The 15,790-nt window shown below is 47.5% G+C and overlaps 2 protein-coding genes across 5 annotated transcripts in view; both read left to right on the top strand.

The window, feature by feature from the left end:
• phf20a (PHD finger protein 20, a) overlaps positions 1–9,390 on the top strand; it is a 12,114-nt gene extending 2,724 nt beyond the window's left edge. Inside the window, exons 3-17 of one of the 4 annotated variants that reach the window (XM_019879498.1) lie at positions 1,678–1,849; positions 2,148–2,232; positions 2,372–2,448; positions 2,531–3,080; positions 3,206–3,256; positions 3,340–3,609; positions 3,902–4,093; positions 4,339–4,434; positions 5,577–5,732; positions 6,052–6,230; positions 6,308–6,407; positions 6,736–6,931; positions 7,096–7,522; positions 7,696–7,876; positions 8,263–9,390. In XM_019879498.1, coding sequence (XP_019735057.1) covers positions 1,678–1,849; positions 2,148–2,232; positions 2,372–2,448; positions 2,531–3,080; positions 3,206–3,256; positions 3,340–3,609; positions 3,902–4,093; positions 4,339–4,434; positions 5,577–5,732; positions 6,052–6,230; positions 6,308–6,407; positions 6,736–6,931; positions 7,096–7,522; positions 7,696–7,876; positions 8,263–8,405 — 2,875 coding nt within the window. In that variant the 3' untranslated portion in view covers positions 8,406–9,390. The remainder of the gene's footprint in view (positions 1–1,677; positions 1,850–2,147; positions 2,233–2,371; positions 2,449–2,530; positions 3,081–3,205; positions 3,257–3,339; positions 3,610–3,901; positions 4,094–4,338; positions 4,435–5,576; positions 5,733–6,051; positions 6,231–6,307; positions 6,408–6,735; positions 6,932–7,095; positions 7,523–7,695; positions 7,877–8,262) is intronic. The other 3 variants (XM_019879499.1, XM_019879500.1, XM_019879501.1) reach the window with 3 other exon arrangements.
• Positions 9,391–10,250: 860 nt separating this feature from the next.
• Positions 10,251–15,790, top strand: part of ndrg3a (ndrg family member 3a) — a 22,089-nt gene continuing 16,549 nt past the window's right edge. Inside the window, exon 1 of the mRNA XM_019879359.1 lies at positions 10,251–10,410. The gene's annotated coding sequence lies outside the window, so the exon portion shown is untranslated. The remainder of the gene's footprint in view (positions 10,411–15,790) is intronic.

The raw sequence follows: 15,790 nt of genomic DNA, 5'->3' as shown, positions 1-15,790 counted from the left end.
AAAAAACTTTCCCCCCCCCCCCACCCCCATTTCCTGACAGGACACTAACACCTGCACTGTTTTGATGGCGTTTGCATCAAGTTCAAGAAGTACCTTTGTACCGTTCTCGCGCGTGCGCTTGTGGGAATAAGATGCAAAAATGTTCACCCAAGATTAGAAAGCTGACAAAAGACAGACCTTTGAAAAGGATTAAAAAAAAAAAAAAAAAAGATTCAGCTTGGAACGTGTAAAGCTCCGATGAACTGTGACGTGCATATTACCGAATGTTTGTTTGTGTTTGTATTCGGGGTGGGGTGGTTCACTAGCCTTCCGATTCAATTCAAATCACAATACTGATCTGACAATTAGATTCATATCACGACGATTGATTGTTTTGCGATTGAATGTCACGGTGATTGATATTGTTCTCAAACAATATATTGTTTTCAAACCCTGAAAAATATAGGCTATCACATAAAGTGCGATCACAAATAGGATAACTCTTTGTTAGCTGCACACCGTGGAGAACGTGCCAATGATTTCACATTAAATCTGAATCAGACTTAAAAACGCTGGACTTCATGGATCCCTTGGAGAAGAAAATCCCCCCCCCCCCCCAAGTAAACATGATACGCCGCTACATTTAGGCTTTTGCTGATAAGATAAGAAAACCTTCACTTGTCTGAGACTGGAGAAATTCGCAATTTACAGCAGCAACATTTGAAAGGAAGAAAGTAGAAAAACAAAATTAAATAAAAAATCAAGTGTGTTCACGGTCAAGCTCGTGCTTTTAAGATTCTTGCGCAAAAACAGGAGCTGGTCAAGGTGCTGACTGCTGAGGTTGCTCCTCTGAGCCGTGTGCTCGCCTGTCCAACACACGTTCAGACGGGGCACGTGTCCCTGGCACCCACGAGTGCTGCTTGGCTAGCTTGACCTGGAGAGGGTACTCGCGCTGGTTTTCTGTCCCCCACTCCAGTAGTGTTTTGTTTTTCACCTTTTCGTCTGGTGATGGGATCAGACTCAGAGGAGCAGCTTCCTTGGAGATTTTTTTTTTTTTGTCACCTCCTTCTGTGCGTTGTCAAAGGGTGACTTCTCTGGTGCATCAAAAATCAATTCTGAGCTTTGACATCGATTGATTGAATCTTATTGCTGTCAAATCAAATCAATTTATTGTTTTTTATTTATTTATTTATTTTGCACAGCCCTAATTTGTATACAGTAGAAAAACAGATCACACCTGCATGTAGTACAAGAAGGGTGTACAAGGCAATTCCCCCTTTTGGGATGAATCCAAATTTTCATCATCTACATCAAACAAAAGGCATTGGACACTAGTCACAAAAGGTTGACCGTGCCCAACTGTTTGTTTCAGTACTTTTGGCTGAGTGGCAAAATTCCCACGTGGCATTTTTCCATGAATATCCCCTTTCTATTTGCAAGTAGTATACACCAACTCGGATGAAGACACATTTATCATTTCTTTATTTTGGGAGGCAAATCACAGAGGTCATAATCCTTATCATACTCATCACAAACTTGTTTGGGTGGTGTACAACGATGATCCCAAGCATGTCACCAGCATGATGCCTTCTTGTTGTTTTGTTGTTTTTTTTTCCCTCCCAACTCTCGACTTGTACCAGAAACTTCAAAATAGCAATGTAAATACTTCCTTCCTTCTTGACCTTTGTTGCTCTTTAGGTATGCCGCCAACATTGAGAAGATTGATTACGATGATGAGAAAGTACTAATTCATTACCGTCAGTGGAGTCATCGTTATGACGAGTGGTTTGAGTGGACAAGTCCCTACCTGAGACCTGTCGAGAGGGTCCAACTGAGGCGCCGAGGTTTGCAGGACGACGCTCCCGTGCCTGTAAGCCAGTCTTTTTTTTTTTCCACCCCCTTTCTTCCTTAACCTTTGAGAAACAGATATTGCCTGATTGAACTCATTGGCTTAGCTCACGACAGTGGTGTGGTTTAACTCTCTGTGCCTTAAGCCTTAAATAAAAGACAGTGACAAAAATGTCACTTGAACAGGAATTAAGATGACAGACTTTTCTACACCTTCAAAATCCCTTCGAAAGCTAGGAATGGCAGCAAGGGCCTGTGCGATCCTCGGTTCGATGCTGTGCGTTAGCAAGGACTGAAATGCTTCTGTTTGGCCCCGCCAGGGTTTTCAAGTGAATGACAAGGTCCTGGCGAGCTGGTCTGATTGCCGTTTCTATCCTGCAAAAGTCATCTCGGTCAATAAAGATGGTGGGTACAAAAAGAAAAAATGGACATTGAAGTTGTTGTAATGAACAGAATGAATAAAATTAGTTTTTAAATTGGTTCAACACCAACTATCCTTTTTTGTGTGTGTGGGTGGGTGTGGATGTCCTTTCTTCCCCCTCAGTGTCTTACACCGTGAAGTTCTTTGATGGCGTCATCCAGACAGTGAAAGGAATTCACGTGAAACCTTTTATAAAAGAGGTATGTGTTGAGCCAAGCCATTGTCTGTCGCTACGCTGCAATCAATTGCTTATCCGCTGACTTTTTGTCTTCTCACAAATAGAGAGGTGCGGGAAAGTCTCGGAGTTCGGAGAGAAACATGGTTAGGAGAGTCGCCAACCGCAAAGACCGGAGACCTCCGGTGAACGGTGAGCCGCGGAACAAGCGGGCTCGGCGCAGCACCTCCGACCAGGAGAATGACAGTATCAGTGACGAGGAGGAGCGGGAAGCCAGGACGCTGAACGGGAAAAGCAAGAGAGCAAACGGCACGATGGAGGCCTCGCCCGCTCTGAAAGGGGCCGAAGAGAAATCGGGGCAGTCGGATCAGAAGAAGCCCATCGACGCAGAGGATGGCAGCCAACTCATGAATGGCGCCAAGGACCGCCGTGATGAAAAATGTCACGAAAATGGAGATGTGAAAAGGGAAGAGGAGGAAGTGGAAATGGAGACGAACGCAACACAGCCATACCGTGACTCAGCAAAGCCATGCACGGAGGTGCCTGATCAGCCCGAGCGGACGACCACCGAATCCGTTGACGATATGGAGCAGAAGCCAAACATCAAATCCGAGAGCTTGCAGCCCGCTGTGACCCCGCCGCCCCAGCCTGTCAAGCGTAAGTCTGTCAAGTCATAAGGCACAACAAAAAAGAATTGTGACTGGACAGTATAGTCTGGCTTGGGAGTCAATTAATGCTTTTGTTTTGCCTCCTCCCCCACCTCCCCTCGCTGCTTTCAACAGCTGTGAGGAAGCAGGGTTTCCACAACCCGAACAGATTTAGCAGAGAACCACGTAAGTCATCCTCTTGAATTGTCTGCGTTGTTAAAAGGCACTCCCTGGCTCATACCTGACTTGTGGCGTCTTCCGCAACACAGTGTACAGGGTGATCAAAAACCAGCCTCCCCCCGTACTGTCCATCAACCTGGACCATAACCCGTTCAAATGCAGCGCGGCCGGCTGCACAAAGTCCTTCCGTAAGGCCAAACTGTTGCATTACCATATGAAATATTACCACGGCGAGGAGCAGCCCCTGGAGGACGAGTGCAGCCCGACGAGGAGCGGCCACGCCAGGTCGGCGGACAAACGGGCGGCCTGCGCCGCCGCCGATGGACCAAAGAGAAGACGAACCATTTCTGCTTCAATGCGTGAGTTTTATCCGTCCTAATTGAGGTTGCGAGCTCGTCCGCTTTGGATTGTCGTCGTTTCCTCTTGAAGCGTCCACTGCGACTAGCGATGAAAACGGCCTCCGCGAGTTGTGCGGACTCATGCGATTGATCTCCATTACTACCTACGGTCACCCTCTGAACATAATGGCCCAAGTCATATTTTGAATCGACGGCCAACGAATGGTTTCCAGAATCCAAGTGGCATGACAACAGACTGTCCCAAGCACTCGCTCCTCACAGCCTCATCCTGGCCTGGCCTTATTTTGTGCAGACTCAGTCGCCGCTGCGGCGACTCGGGGCGAAGCGAAAGCTGCGGGCAGACGCACTTCCGCTCCCTCTGCCATCGGCGCGCACGGCCATCAGCAGAGGCCGCTACTGAGGGAGAAGTGCAAGGAGAACCAGCTCGACAGGAACGGATGCCAGCGGCAGGATAAAGAATCCGACAAGTGTGGCTTTGACATGGGTCAGTAACGATTTCCAAATGGAACGGCAGTGTGCAAATTGGCCTCGCGGCTATTTTTGTCCTCGTATCTTGTGGCGTCTTGGCATCCCAGGTAGCTCTGTTGAACTGAGTTGAGAAGCTTCATCTAGTGCTTTGCTGCCGCCCTGCGTCATCTATAAGACATCGGTTACTCGCCGCTATTTGCTATCGCAGGGGAACGCAGTCATGATGTGAAAGTGGAAAATTAAAGCTTACAACCTCTCCAGGTCCAGTCAAAGATAGACCAAAAGACAAACCCAAACAGAAGGACTTCCTTCGCATTAAGCTTAAGAAGAGGAAGAAAAAGAAGAAAGCCCAGTCTGGTAAGCAGGGAATTCTGGGCATCGAGCCCCCCCCCTCCCATCGCGTCGCTGCTTTGCATGTGCACTCGCTGTTCAATTGTGGAAGCGGCTTGGCTGCTAAGTGTGAACTCCTCCATTTTTGTCCCGTCGGCGTGGTTGTTGAGCCCTCTCCGTGTGTCACATCAGCTACTGGACCCACTCGTCTGACTCACTAACGTTGTCGTCGCATCCAGAACCGTGGCACCGCGAATGACGTCACACAAACAGCCCAAACTGGAATTCACAGTCGGTGTATTAAAGTGAAGTTAAGATTTCTGGAATGGAAATCAAATCTGGAAACAACAAATAGCAAATCCTTTCCGGCGTATATTCAGTTGGACACACTGCAAAAAATAAAAAAATTTAAAAAAAAACTTTTTTGAGATTTCCCACACGGATGTTTTGGAAGTTAGGAGCGGCGCGCTTCGTTTTTTGGGGCGGTTTTAACCACAACGTTCCAACTTGATTGGAAATTGGTTTTGTCTAATGTAAAGTGCACCTGAGCAGCAACGACATTATTACTCCTTGAGCAATATTCATACAGGACATACAGAGAAAATGTCCAAAAGTTCTTTCTTGCTCTCTCGTAACTAATCACAACATATAATGAGAGAAAATATGCAGCGTTGGAAGAAATTGGACACCACACCGTGCAGTTCTTCCCTATTGGATAGTTCATTCCGATGTGGAGTCCAAATACATTAGCAGCACGTCTGCAGTTGCGCACAGACGCGTCACCGTTGGTGATTTAAATAGCAGACGTAGAATCCTGTCAATGTTGGGCTTGTTCATAGGTAGTGGCCGTGTTTCCGCATCATATGATAACCGATACAAGAGCTGCATCAAACATGCAGTTTTCACGCGCGCGTTTGCAAGGCGAGCAATTGAACAATCTTCGGGATTGTGGTTTGCCATGTTTAACTGTGCCACATCATACCGAGCGAGCTGTTCCCAAATATTTTTGACATTTTCCAAACAGCCTTGTTGTTCTTAAATTGATCCCATTGTTCCAAAAATGTTTGTCCTCACCCCCCGCCCCGAATGGACGTATATCGAATGAAATTCATGTTCAAACTTGATCAACATCTGCTTTTCCCCCCCCCCCCCCTTCCCTGTATTAACAGACTGCACAGATATTGAGGAGAATATTGACTTCTCAGTACTGTGCCCTCCACCCAAATTGAAAATGCCATTCAAATCTCCCCCCTCACACAATTACAAGCGTGAGGCCTACCGCTGCAGGCCCGGATACAGCGACTCAGTGCAGATAAATGTGGATGGTGGGTATCTGTTGTGTGTGCGTGTGTGACTGTCCATGGCTTTGCCTCCCGTCCTGTTTATGCTATATCCGTCGTCAGCTGCAACGCAGCCAACGTTGTGTCGCTCCTGTCGTGCACAGCAAACCTGTTCATGTCACCGCTTCAACGCACCGACGCTTGATTCACCAACGGGCAGTCCTTTACTCTCGTCACTTGATCGCGCATTTGTGAAAGTTCACACAGTCCTAGAATACCCGCGGCAGAATCGTCCTTGGTCATTTCTACTCTTTGTGATTAATGGAGGAGCTCCCAATTCTTTGGTCTGTCCTTGTTTCCGCAGATGATGACAGTTTCAGTGACTGGTCCACCGACAGCTGCGAGTGGAGCGACGACGACTACGGCGTGGACGTGGATGTGACAAGCCCGCCTCTGAGCCTGGACTGTGGCGCTGAGAGCAACGACCAAGAGATCGTACGATGCATCTGTGAGGTGGAAGAGGAGAACGATTTCATGATCCAGGTCAGTATTTGGGATTATATGGTCGCCGGACTGTCAAGTATTTTCTTGTTGTGTTTTCACGGTGTCTTGTCTTTCAGTGTGAAGACTGCCTGTGCTGGCAGCATGGCACGTGCATGGGCTTGCTGGAAGACAATGTCCCAGACAGATATGCTTGCTACATTTGCAGAGACCCTCCAGGTGAGGGGGCCTTTTTGACTCTCGAGGTTTTGTCGTTCTTGTCGTCGCCGATGCCGTAGTCCAGCAGAAGGTTTGGGTTGTGAACTGAGATTCCACTGTGAGATGAAGACTTTGCCCCCCCCGGGACATACTGGCATGGGGTCCCCGCGTTGCAGGCCCACGTTTTTGTGGTTGTTGATTCTGACTTGTTTTTTCTCACTTAAGTACAGTCCTAAAAGAAGAAATACGGGGCTTTGATGATATCCCAATGTAAAAAAAAAAAAAAAAAATGCAGAAGGACAAGCAGCTCTCCAGTCGCGTCACCATGCAAATGAATGTTCATTTGCAGGTCAGAGGCAGAGTCTGCGCTACTGGTATGACCGCGAATGGTTGAGCAACGGCCACATGTACGGCCTGTCCTTCTTGGAAGAAAACTACTCTCACCAAAACGCCAAGAAGATCACCACCACACACCAGCTGCTGGGAGATGTGCACCACGTGGTCGAGATTCTCAATGGCCTGCAGTTGAAGATGAACATTTTACAGTGAGTCCGGGGAGGCCGCAGGAAGCTAAAATAATAGAAATGAACAGTGTGTGTTCCTTTCAAGAACTGAGTTGTCGTGCCTGCCCACCCAACACACGCACACACACACACACACACACAGTAGTCTTCATGCTTGTCTCATCATTGCACGTTTCCCTCCATAGAAACAACACGCATCCTGACCTGAAGCTATGGCGCCAACCTTGGAAGAGAGTTTCAAGGCCACCGACCAGCTCGGACACTTTCCGGGCCAGCACCGCAGCCCCCTCTCCTGTCACTCCTGATGAGGACATGTGTCGGGGTGAGATTTTAATGTCCAACGCCCTGGAGAAGCTGAGCCGGGCCGCCGCCGGCACCTCGTCCTGCTCCTCGTCCCCGTTCCCCTCGTTCCAGGATTCGTATATCACCAGCGAACACTGCTACCAAAAACCACGGACTTACTACCCGGCCGTGGAGCAAAGATTGGTGGTGGAGACCCGACAAGGCTCCGAGCTGGAGGACAGCATGAGAAGCACCGAAGAGCTGTTGGAGCGCGAACAGCGCTTCGGCAGCCTGTTGGAGATGGACAAGCCTAAATCCATCAGCAACAAGGTTTGTTTGTTTGTTTGTTTTGGGGGGTTGCATATCCTTCAGTTTTTGCCGCTTTTTTTTTCATGTTCCAAGGGCCCCCTTTTCTTACATCACGAGTCACAATATCCTTTTTGTTTCCTCTGCGTATGGAGCAATTTTATTTATTTATTTTTTGCCCAAATGATCATCTCCAGGCTACGTGTGGAGGCTCCTGGCCCGACGTTGAAATAAAGAGAGAAGTTTGGAGTCATCCTGAAGAGGCTGCCGTTAACTGCAAGCCGCAACAGCAGTGGCAGCTCAACTTGCTGGATCACATCGATGCAGTTCAAGACGAGGTCTCGCACAGGATGGACTTTATTGAGCGGGAGTTGGATGGTAAGACTTTTACTTCAATTATGAGATCTTGAATTTCACATGCAGTGGATATAAAAAGTCGACACACCCCTGTTCAAATGCACTTACATCCATTTGAGCCATACAGGTTAGAGATGACATCAAAGGTGGCAAAAGTTTGGAAATGTTTGATGTCACTTAAACCCGGCATCTAAACAGGGATGTGTTCTCCCCCCCCAAAGCAATTATTAATTTCTCACCAGCTCGTCCAGTTCCGCAGAGTATTGATCCAGTCTATTTTGTATTGATGATAGCTTTGTGTTCAACCAATATTAGGGCAATTGTCATAGTTGCCGACGAGAAAGATATGCCAGGGAGGATGAACATTGTTTTTCCTCAACCCTCGTTTGCTTTGTGCTTGTACCTAGTGCTGGAAAGCTGGTTGGACTACACTGGGGAATTGGAGCCTCCCGAACCGCTGGCCCGTTTGCCTCAGCTCAAACAGCGCATGAAGCGGCTGATGTCACAGCTGGGAAAGGTGCATCAGCTCGCCCTGTTCAGCTCCACATGAGGGCGCCACGTAGCAGCCGTGTTTGGAATCTCATTGAACTTGCCATTGCAAGCCTCCGACGTGATGTCTGCAGCTGCTTCTCATTCCTTCAAGGGTTGGACGTGTTGAATTCAGATGCTACAGCCACTGGCATCCTTGTATGGAAAGCCAGCATTATGAATCAGGATTATACACAATACGTAACCTCGTAATGCAGGAAAGTCCTTTGGACCAGATCACACAGTGGTTCCCACGCAACTTGCTATGATGCCTTTTGTATGCCTGGACAGCTAAAGGTGGCTTGTAATTCTCTCAGTGCATAGTGCATTACACTCAAGCTTTACATTCAGCTTGCAGTACACAGATATGAAAATATTTTTGAACATGTGTATATGTATAAAGTATACACGTTTGTTCTCCAGTTGTGCGTTAACCCCCCATCCCACAAAAAAAGGCTTGATCCCTTGACACCCGGTATGAAATGGCACTTTACAACCATCTTGAAAAACTGACGTCCTGGAGTCTTTTTTTTTTTTTTTTTTTCTACACTGTGAAGTTATTTTTGTCTTGAATCCTAAGTTTCTTATTTTGTCTTTCAGCTTTTGCAATGGTGACAAGCGCAATTTGTGTCTTAAATGGTTGTGCTTATCCCTAAACAGCGCGCCAGTTATGTTTGTTAGTTTTCATTTGTGTGTCCGTGACAGTATTCCTCACTACCATTTGTCTCCGCATTGTTGCTGTAGCACTTGATGGCTCACTGAAGACTTGTTCTGGACTGGATCCTGTGCTTTTGCCCAGGACAAATACTGTTTAGACAAGATGAAATTGTCTTATAGTTCCAATTTCACCTGTTTGTTTATTGTACTTTGTAAATATGTCCATCTAAATGAGTTTTCCTTTCTGATCATATTCTCCTACGCTACTGTACTGTCTGGATTAGAGCAGGGAAAATGTTGAACAATGCAAACAAATCTGCTGGTACATAAATAAACTCTCATTACTAACATGTCTTGTCCATACTCCCCATCACCCCATCCTGTTTATCCAGATGGCGACACTGTCATGAAATTGAAGTTGCATCATTCAGTTTGATGTAACATGATTTCATAGCCGATTTGGCCTCTTATACAATCGGATCAAAATTGGGGGCGGGGTAGGTGGGGGGCAGCAGTCTGTGACTAAAGGCTCGCAAAATTGGGGAATAGCAACAGGACCGATTCCTTTTCTGCAGAAGCACCGCGGAGCACGGCGCTCATCCTCACCGACTGACAACCTTCAAATAAAAACACACCGTAACAGGCTCCGTGCATACTTGATTTGATTTCATAGCCAATTCGGGTGGTTACATAATCCGATTGGAAATGTGAAGCGGCGCGCCGTTTGACTTAATCGCTCAATATTTGACCGGCAGAGCAGAAGTTGTCAAAGTAACAACTTTTCATCTTTTACAACGGTTGGACAGGAACATTAGCAAAGCTGCTCGGTGTGAAAATCAAAAACAGCAGTTTTCTTGAAAGGTTTATAGGGTTTAAAACTCTGTTCTCCTCTATCAGTATTTTACAACGACTCGGTCGGAAAAGCAAATTTACAGATACAGTTCTGTATTCGATTGGGAAGTACCGGTACTTTGCCGCTTCCTATTTACTACCACGTGTTCCTATTCTCCCTCCCTTTTTTGTGACAAATCACCGTACTGTATTTCCTAGTTGTCGGTACTTTATTTTTTAGCAAAGCTAAAATAGTCAATAAGTTTACGAAGAAGAGAAAAAAAAATAAAAAATGACCTCTATCTCTTCTTCCTGTCTTTGCTCCGTAGCGTCTGCTCTGATTGGCTGGCCGCCTGTCTCCGACGCAGCGCGTAGCCCCGCCCACAATCACGTCGAAATACGAGTTGGAGCAGAGGAAGCGGCAAGCGAGCTCAGTGCGGCGAATTTTACATTTGACGATAAAATACTGCAAAGCTTTTCATATTCTACCCCCTAATCGATAGCGACCTCGACTGAAACGCTACTATTGCATCGTTAAGGTAAGTCTCGCCATCGCCTTCCAGCGCGATCCCTTCGCCGTGTAATAGTTACAGATGTGCCAAGAGAGATAATCTTCCGTTCGCCGGATTTTTTTTCCAACCTGTTCTCGCTGCTGTCATGGACGCGTCGTGACCGCCGTCTCTATGTAACGCAGCGTTTATATCTCCATTCAAAGAAATCCTTTTAGGTGTACGGAGAGTGAGCGAGGCGGACCTCTGCAGTTGCAGTTAAATGACTTCCCACTAGTGCTGCTTTGTGGCTTCCGTTTTCCCCACCGTGTCGCCACTTTTTCAGCCTTACTTTTGTCTTCTGTCGCCTTCTACGCAAGCTCGCGGAAGCGCACACTTGGCTGTTTCTATTAAAACGGCTTCCATGACTTAACATTGGAGGTGCGCGCTTTCGCTATAAATAGTAACATTTATGCTTTAGCTTTACATGTAAACTGCCTACATTAATATATTGATTACATGTTCTGACATCACTTTTTTTTTTAAAGTGGAAGTCATGTGGAACGCGACAGACCGACGCGTTAGCATTTTACTAAAGTGTTCCTTTGGGTGTCATTCAACTCGGTGTTAAGTTGACCGCTTATCTATGAAAAACTAGGCCCAAGAGTTTGCGGTAGCGTTCATTGGATACAGTCACTGTAGGTGTTACTTGTACATCGATTAGCATCTGTTCTTCCAAACAGTTGGTGTGGTCACATTCATCGCTTTACAGTCAATCGGTTCAAAGAGTAGAACTTCAATGTCAGCACATTACGGCGGGCAATGTCACTGGAGGTACCTCGAAGGTCACACAGGTGAGAAGCAAAGCGTCAGGTGTTTTCATCAAATGGCCGTAGTCTATTTAGGGGTGGGGGATATGGGCTGAACCCCCCCACCCCCATAAACCTTTAACTTGGCACAGCCCTGTACAACATTTGACAAGCACGCTGGTGCTGAATGGGTCCCACTCATTTTACAACAGGAGCAGCTCGAAAGGGAATAGATTTGGAGACGTTAACCACCCCGCCTTCGCCGGTGTCAACTCCGCAGGCGGACGAAAACCCACCGCCGCTGAAATTTTCCGTCCTGTTGAAATTTGCCGGGAAGGAGGCCGAACGGGGGTTTGCCAATCGGTGGAGTTTCACTCTACTCGGAATCACTCGAGGCGCCTTAGCTAACACTACAAAACAATGTAAACACCGTGGGCGTTATGTCTTCATCGACTGTGTTTCTGAGCTGAATTGCACGCTTCATCTCCCGCGATTCCTTGAGCGGTCACGCGAGCGGGAAAGTTTGACCTGAGCTTTTACCATAAACAACCAGCAAGAAGACGTGTTGCCACTCACAACACTGCCATTGTTCAGACTGCGAGAGGACATGGCTACCCATTGACAGAACGCTCCTTCTGCTCTCGCTATTAACCAGGCCTTTGTGTTTACACGGCAAAAGAGGTTTATGGCCGTCTCCTAGGAGGGGCTTCTTCTCCGGGTTAATTATTGGCCAAAGCACACGGTGCCGTTCAGATTTTTGTTTGGAAGCTCCTTGAGTGCGCCATAAGAGCACATTTGTTATCAGCCTGGGAACAAAGGCATACGAAATGGTCCCGCTCTTTGGCAGTCGACTGCCGATAGGGGCCGAAGCCCGACCGCAAATATGCAATTTCTGACAATCGTTTGTGATGAATACTGATCGATTTGCACGAGGGAACGGAAACGAGCGCCTTTTTTTGCATTCTTGGGGTTCATGCGTGCCTTCAAAGAAGCGCTAAATTGCTTCCTGAGCCCAAACTTCGGGGACCGATACGGATCGTGTGCACGCGAGGCCATTGATGATTAAAATCATCATCATAATTTACGTTTTTTTTTTTTGCATTATGCAGTTTCCACAAGCATTTATACCTTATTAGGGGCCTTAAAACAGGGGGTGCCAAACTCATTTTTGTCGTGGGCCACTTTGGAGTTACGTCTTCCCTCCGAGGGCCGTTCCTTCCGACAGTGAAACCGAAAAAATGTTGAATCATCTCATCGTATTATTACTTGTACAAAACAGATTGATGGATTACTAGTTTTTAAATCAGCCAACTATTTGTGTGTTGTTTGTTCAATTATTGTTCAACTGAGTGTAAATAGGACAGCAAACTGATTGCAAAATCTCAATGTTATTTATGACATGTGACAATTTGACATTTTTGGGACAGCTTTTAGCAAGCATCATCAAAGTTGAAACACATGATTTGCTTCTGCGGGCCACATAAAATGATGTGGCGGGCCGGATCTGGCACTCGAGCTTTGAGTTTGACACCTGTGCTTTTGATTTTATCAATATTACTTGCATCAGCATTTAGAATGATGGAAGCGAAACCGACTGTGACAGACCAACATAATCATCAGTGAATCATATTTTCTTTGTTCTGAGTGCCGATAAAAATGAAAAGAAATGACTTGAAAATTGCATTCGCTTCCATTCTGGTGCGGACTGTATGTTTGTTGACACCCATGAAGAAAAGAAATGTACAATTTAGAAAGTACTTCTTGGAAAAGTACCGTGCTTTTCTTTTGCCCCCGATTCCTTGAATGAATCTTGTTGAAATGAAAGTTGAGCAGAAGCGTCGGCGGCGGTTTACGCCTTCGTTGTTGCAAAGGTTGCAGAAGATAGAAGGCCTTTGTTTTTGCACGCTGGCCAAAAAGGTCATTCGATCTCAGCGGCACCGTCAGCCGAGCCGAGCCTGGACGGGGTGTTGCCAAGGACACCGGCGGCCGATATCCGAGCGGGGCGGCGTCAGAGCGGGCCACCCCTGCGCGCTTTTCAGTAAGATTGACTCGTCTCTCTTTGGCCTTTCTGTTTGGCACGCTGAGCAGCAGGATGGATCCATTCGCTGAGGCTGTCTTTGTATGAGGCAGCGGTCCGAGGTCCATGCACATGACCTGCATGTTTTATGAATACCCCCACCCCCACCCCCTAATGTTTCCATCCAGTGTGTGAGGGTGAGGTCACGGCTGCCCTTTGACCCGTCTCGCCAAAGTCCAAACTTTCATGAGCGAGACGAAGCAAGAGTTGGGCGCACGCAAACGCTTACCCAGTTCATTTTCGTGAGGCGGCGCCACACCCTCAAAACGGCCACCTCGGATACAATCATCTTTGGAGCCATCGCTTCGTCAGCCAATGTGGTCAGAAGGTGGAAATCGGGCTCCAAATTGGAGATGTGTCTTCTGGATCATCTTCGTGAAGCTTACGTTGACTTTGTATCAAAGGGCGGGGCCGGGGTGCGCACTCCGAGCAACCCGCGCGGTCAAGCGCCGGCGGATCGTTCAGTCTCCTTTCTAGCCAACACATGAGACGCCTTCGTTCGGTTGGCCTCACGCCTCTTGTTGACTTGTCACAGCGCAGTTTCCAGCAAAGGGCGCCGTCGGAATGCTGCCGATCTTTGAACACGTGCGCCTTGTTGATGCCGGACCCGCTGTGACACTGCATCGAAAATACCCTGATGTATTTTGTTTTTTTTTGGGGGGGGGGGGATAATCTCTCTCTACACACACATAGATACATACACTCTACTGTTATAACATACAAATTTGTGATGTCCCTCGAGGCATGTTGTAATGCGGTTCGGTCCATCGTAATCGGCCCATAGTGAGTATAACGAGTGATTAGATGTTTTAACTGAATTGTTAAGTGACGCTTTTACTTCTGTAAAGTGGTCAGAATGTTTTCTTTTTCTTAAAACATTGCCTGAACTGATTGTGTTTGATTTTGGAGGTTCAACTCTAGCAATTCTAAAATTCAAATCAATAGCCAGCTTGTTGTCTGTTCGGAACCGTTTTCACTTTCAAAGTCCCGATCGGCTAAGAATAGACGGCTACGGATGAAGGCATCAGAGAGATATTTCTTTTCCTTTTTTTTTTTTTTTTTTTTTTTTTAAATTTATTTATTTTTTTGTGATGCTGTCAGAGGAAGAAAAGGGCTCCGTCGGCATTTGGCCAAGACCATCCAAAATTGCCAGGGTAGCAATGAACTGCCTGACATTATGAAGCTCGGGCTCTATGTGTGAATGCACTCATGTGCGATTGCCGCGGGGAATTCTTTGATTTGACCCGATACTCAAATGATAACCTCAGACTGAGTTGCTCGATACATCAAGTTTGAAGCAATCGTTTTGTGGCGCTGTCCAGCGGCTCTCATTGCTTTCGTCCCTTCCGGGAGCCCCCGGGGGTTCCGAGCTCTCATCACGGGGACGCTGCTACATCGGCGCAACTTTTGAGGCCTCGAAATATCACCAAAGAACACTTGGTATTGTTAGCGTTTCCGCTGCCATGTTTTGTCCCGTGCGTTTTGGCGCGGTGCCACAGTGTCCATCTTCTTGCGCCTTTCTTGCTTGTTCGCATCTTGCCTCCATTCTCTTGGCATGAAGCTGCGGGCGAAAGGCACATTTTGGGAGGGTTTCGGTGCCACCTCGGCAGGGTTCAGGTAATAATCCGGGCCGGCACGGCACAAAGGAAAAGGGAATATCCCCGTTCGGCCGCATCGTTGGCTGGCAGCAGCGGCATCCCTGGAATTTGTTCTGGCCTAGTTTCCGTGGGGCTGTGAAGTCCACCGGTTCCGAGTTAGTACGAAGGCTCCGGTGGAGCACAGGCACGCTTGTGTTCCTTTTCATGACAGGAATGTAGCAAAAAACAGACAGACAGACTGGCGCGACACATGACTCCTCGTTCTGGAAATGGATCACTGCTGTGATTCAGCATTCCCAAACTGGCCTGCCTCCTCGCATTTATTCCATGGAACCGACCCGCTCGCGTTGGTCACCAGCCGATAGCGGGCTTGCTTGCCGGGAGGCACTCGGGCGAATGGCGAAACCTATCGTGGCCATTTTGTTTATCACCCCAGAATTGAACGTTGTGTTTCTCGTGACGGAGCTTTCTCAGACCGAGAGCGCCCCCGATGCTAATTGCTACCGGGAGCCTCCTGACCGCGCGCCGGGAGATTTGTGAAGATGGCTCTCCCCCGCTTTCTCTGTGATTAAACCAAATCCAGGCTGCCAATGAGGACAAACCGGGCACGTGCACGGTCGCTTTTATTTCTGTGATGCAAGAGGTCAATGGTCACAAGGCATTTGCCGTAAGTCGCCCTCTTCTGTGAATGCCCGTGGCCGTCAAAAATGATTGATTTTATCCATTCATCGCCGTGGCAAAACGCCAAAAGGATCGAGCGGCGGGGAGAATCTCCGGAGACAACGCGAAGAGGTTGATGCAAGGTCACCCGCCACATTGCCATCGACCTTGATGAAGCCGCAGACAAAATGCGAAAGCGCAAAGTGACAGGCATCGCGTGACTGAGGCTATTCCCGAAGGATAATACGGTCGAACGTCGTCGCAACGTTTTCACTCCGAGAACGTTC

Source organism: Hippocampus comes, unplaced genomic scaffold, assembly GCF_001891065.2.
Source record: "Hippocampus comes isolate QL1 unplaced genomic scaffold, H_comes_QL1_v1.1 scaffold44, whole genome shotgun sequence".
NCBI classification, from domain to species: Eukaryota; Metazoa; Chordata; class Actinopteri; order Syngnathiformes; family Syngnathidae; genus Hippocampus; species Hippocampus comes.
This window is presented reverse-complemented; position numbering and strand designations above follow the sequence as displayed.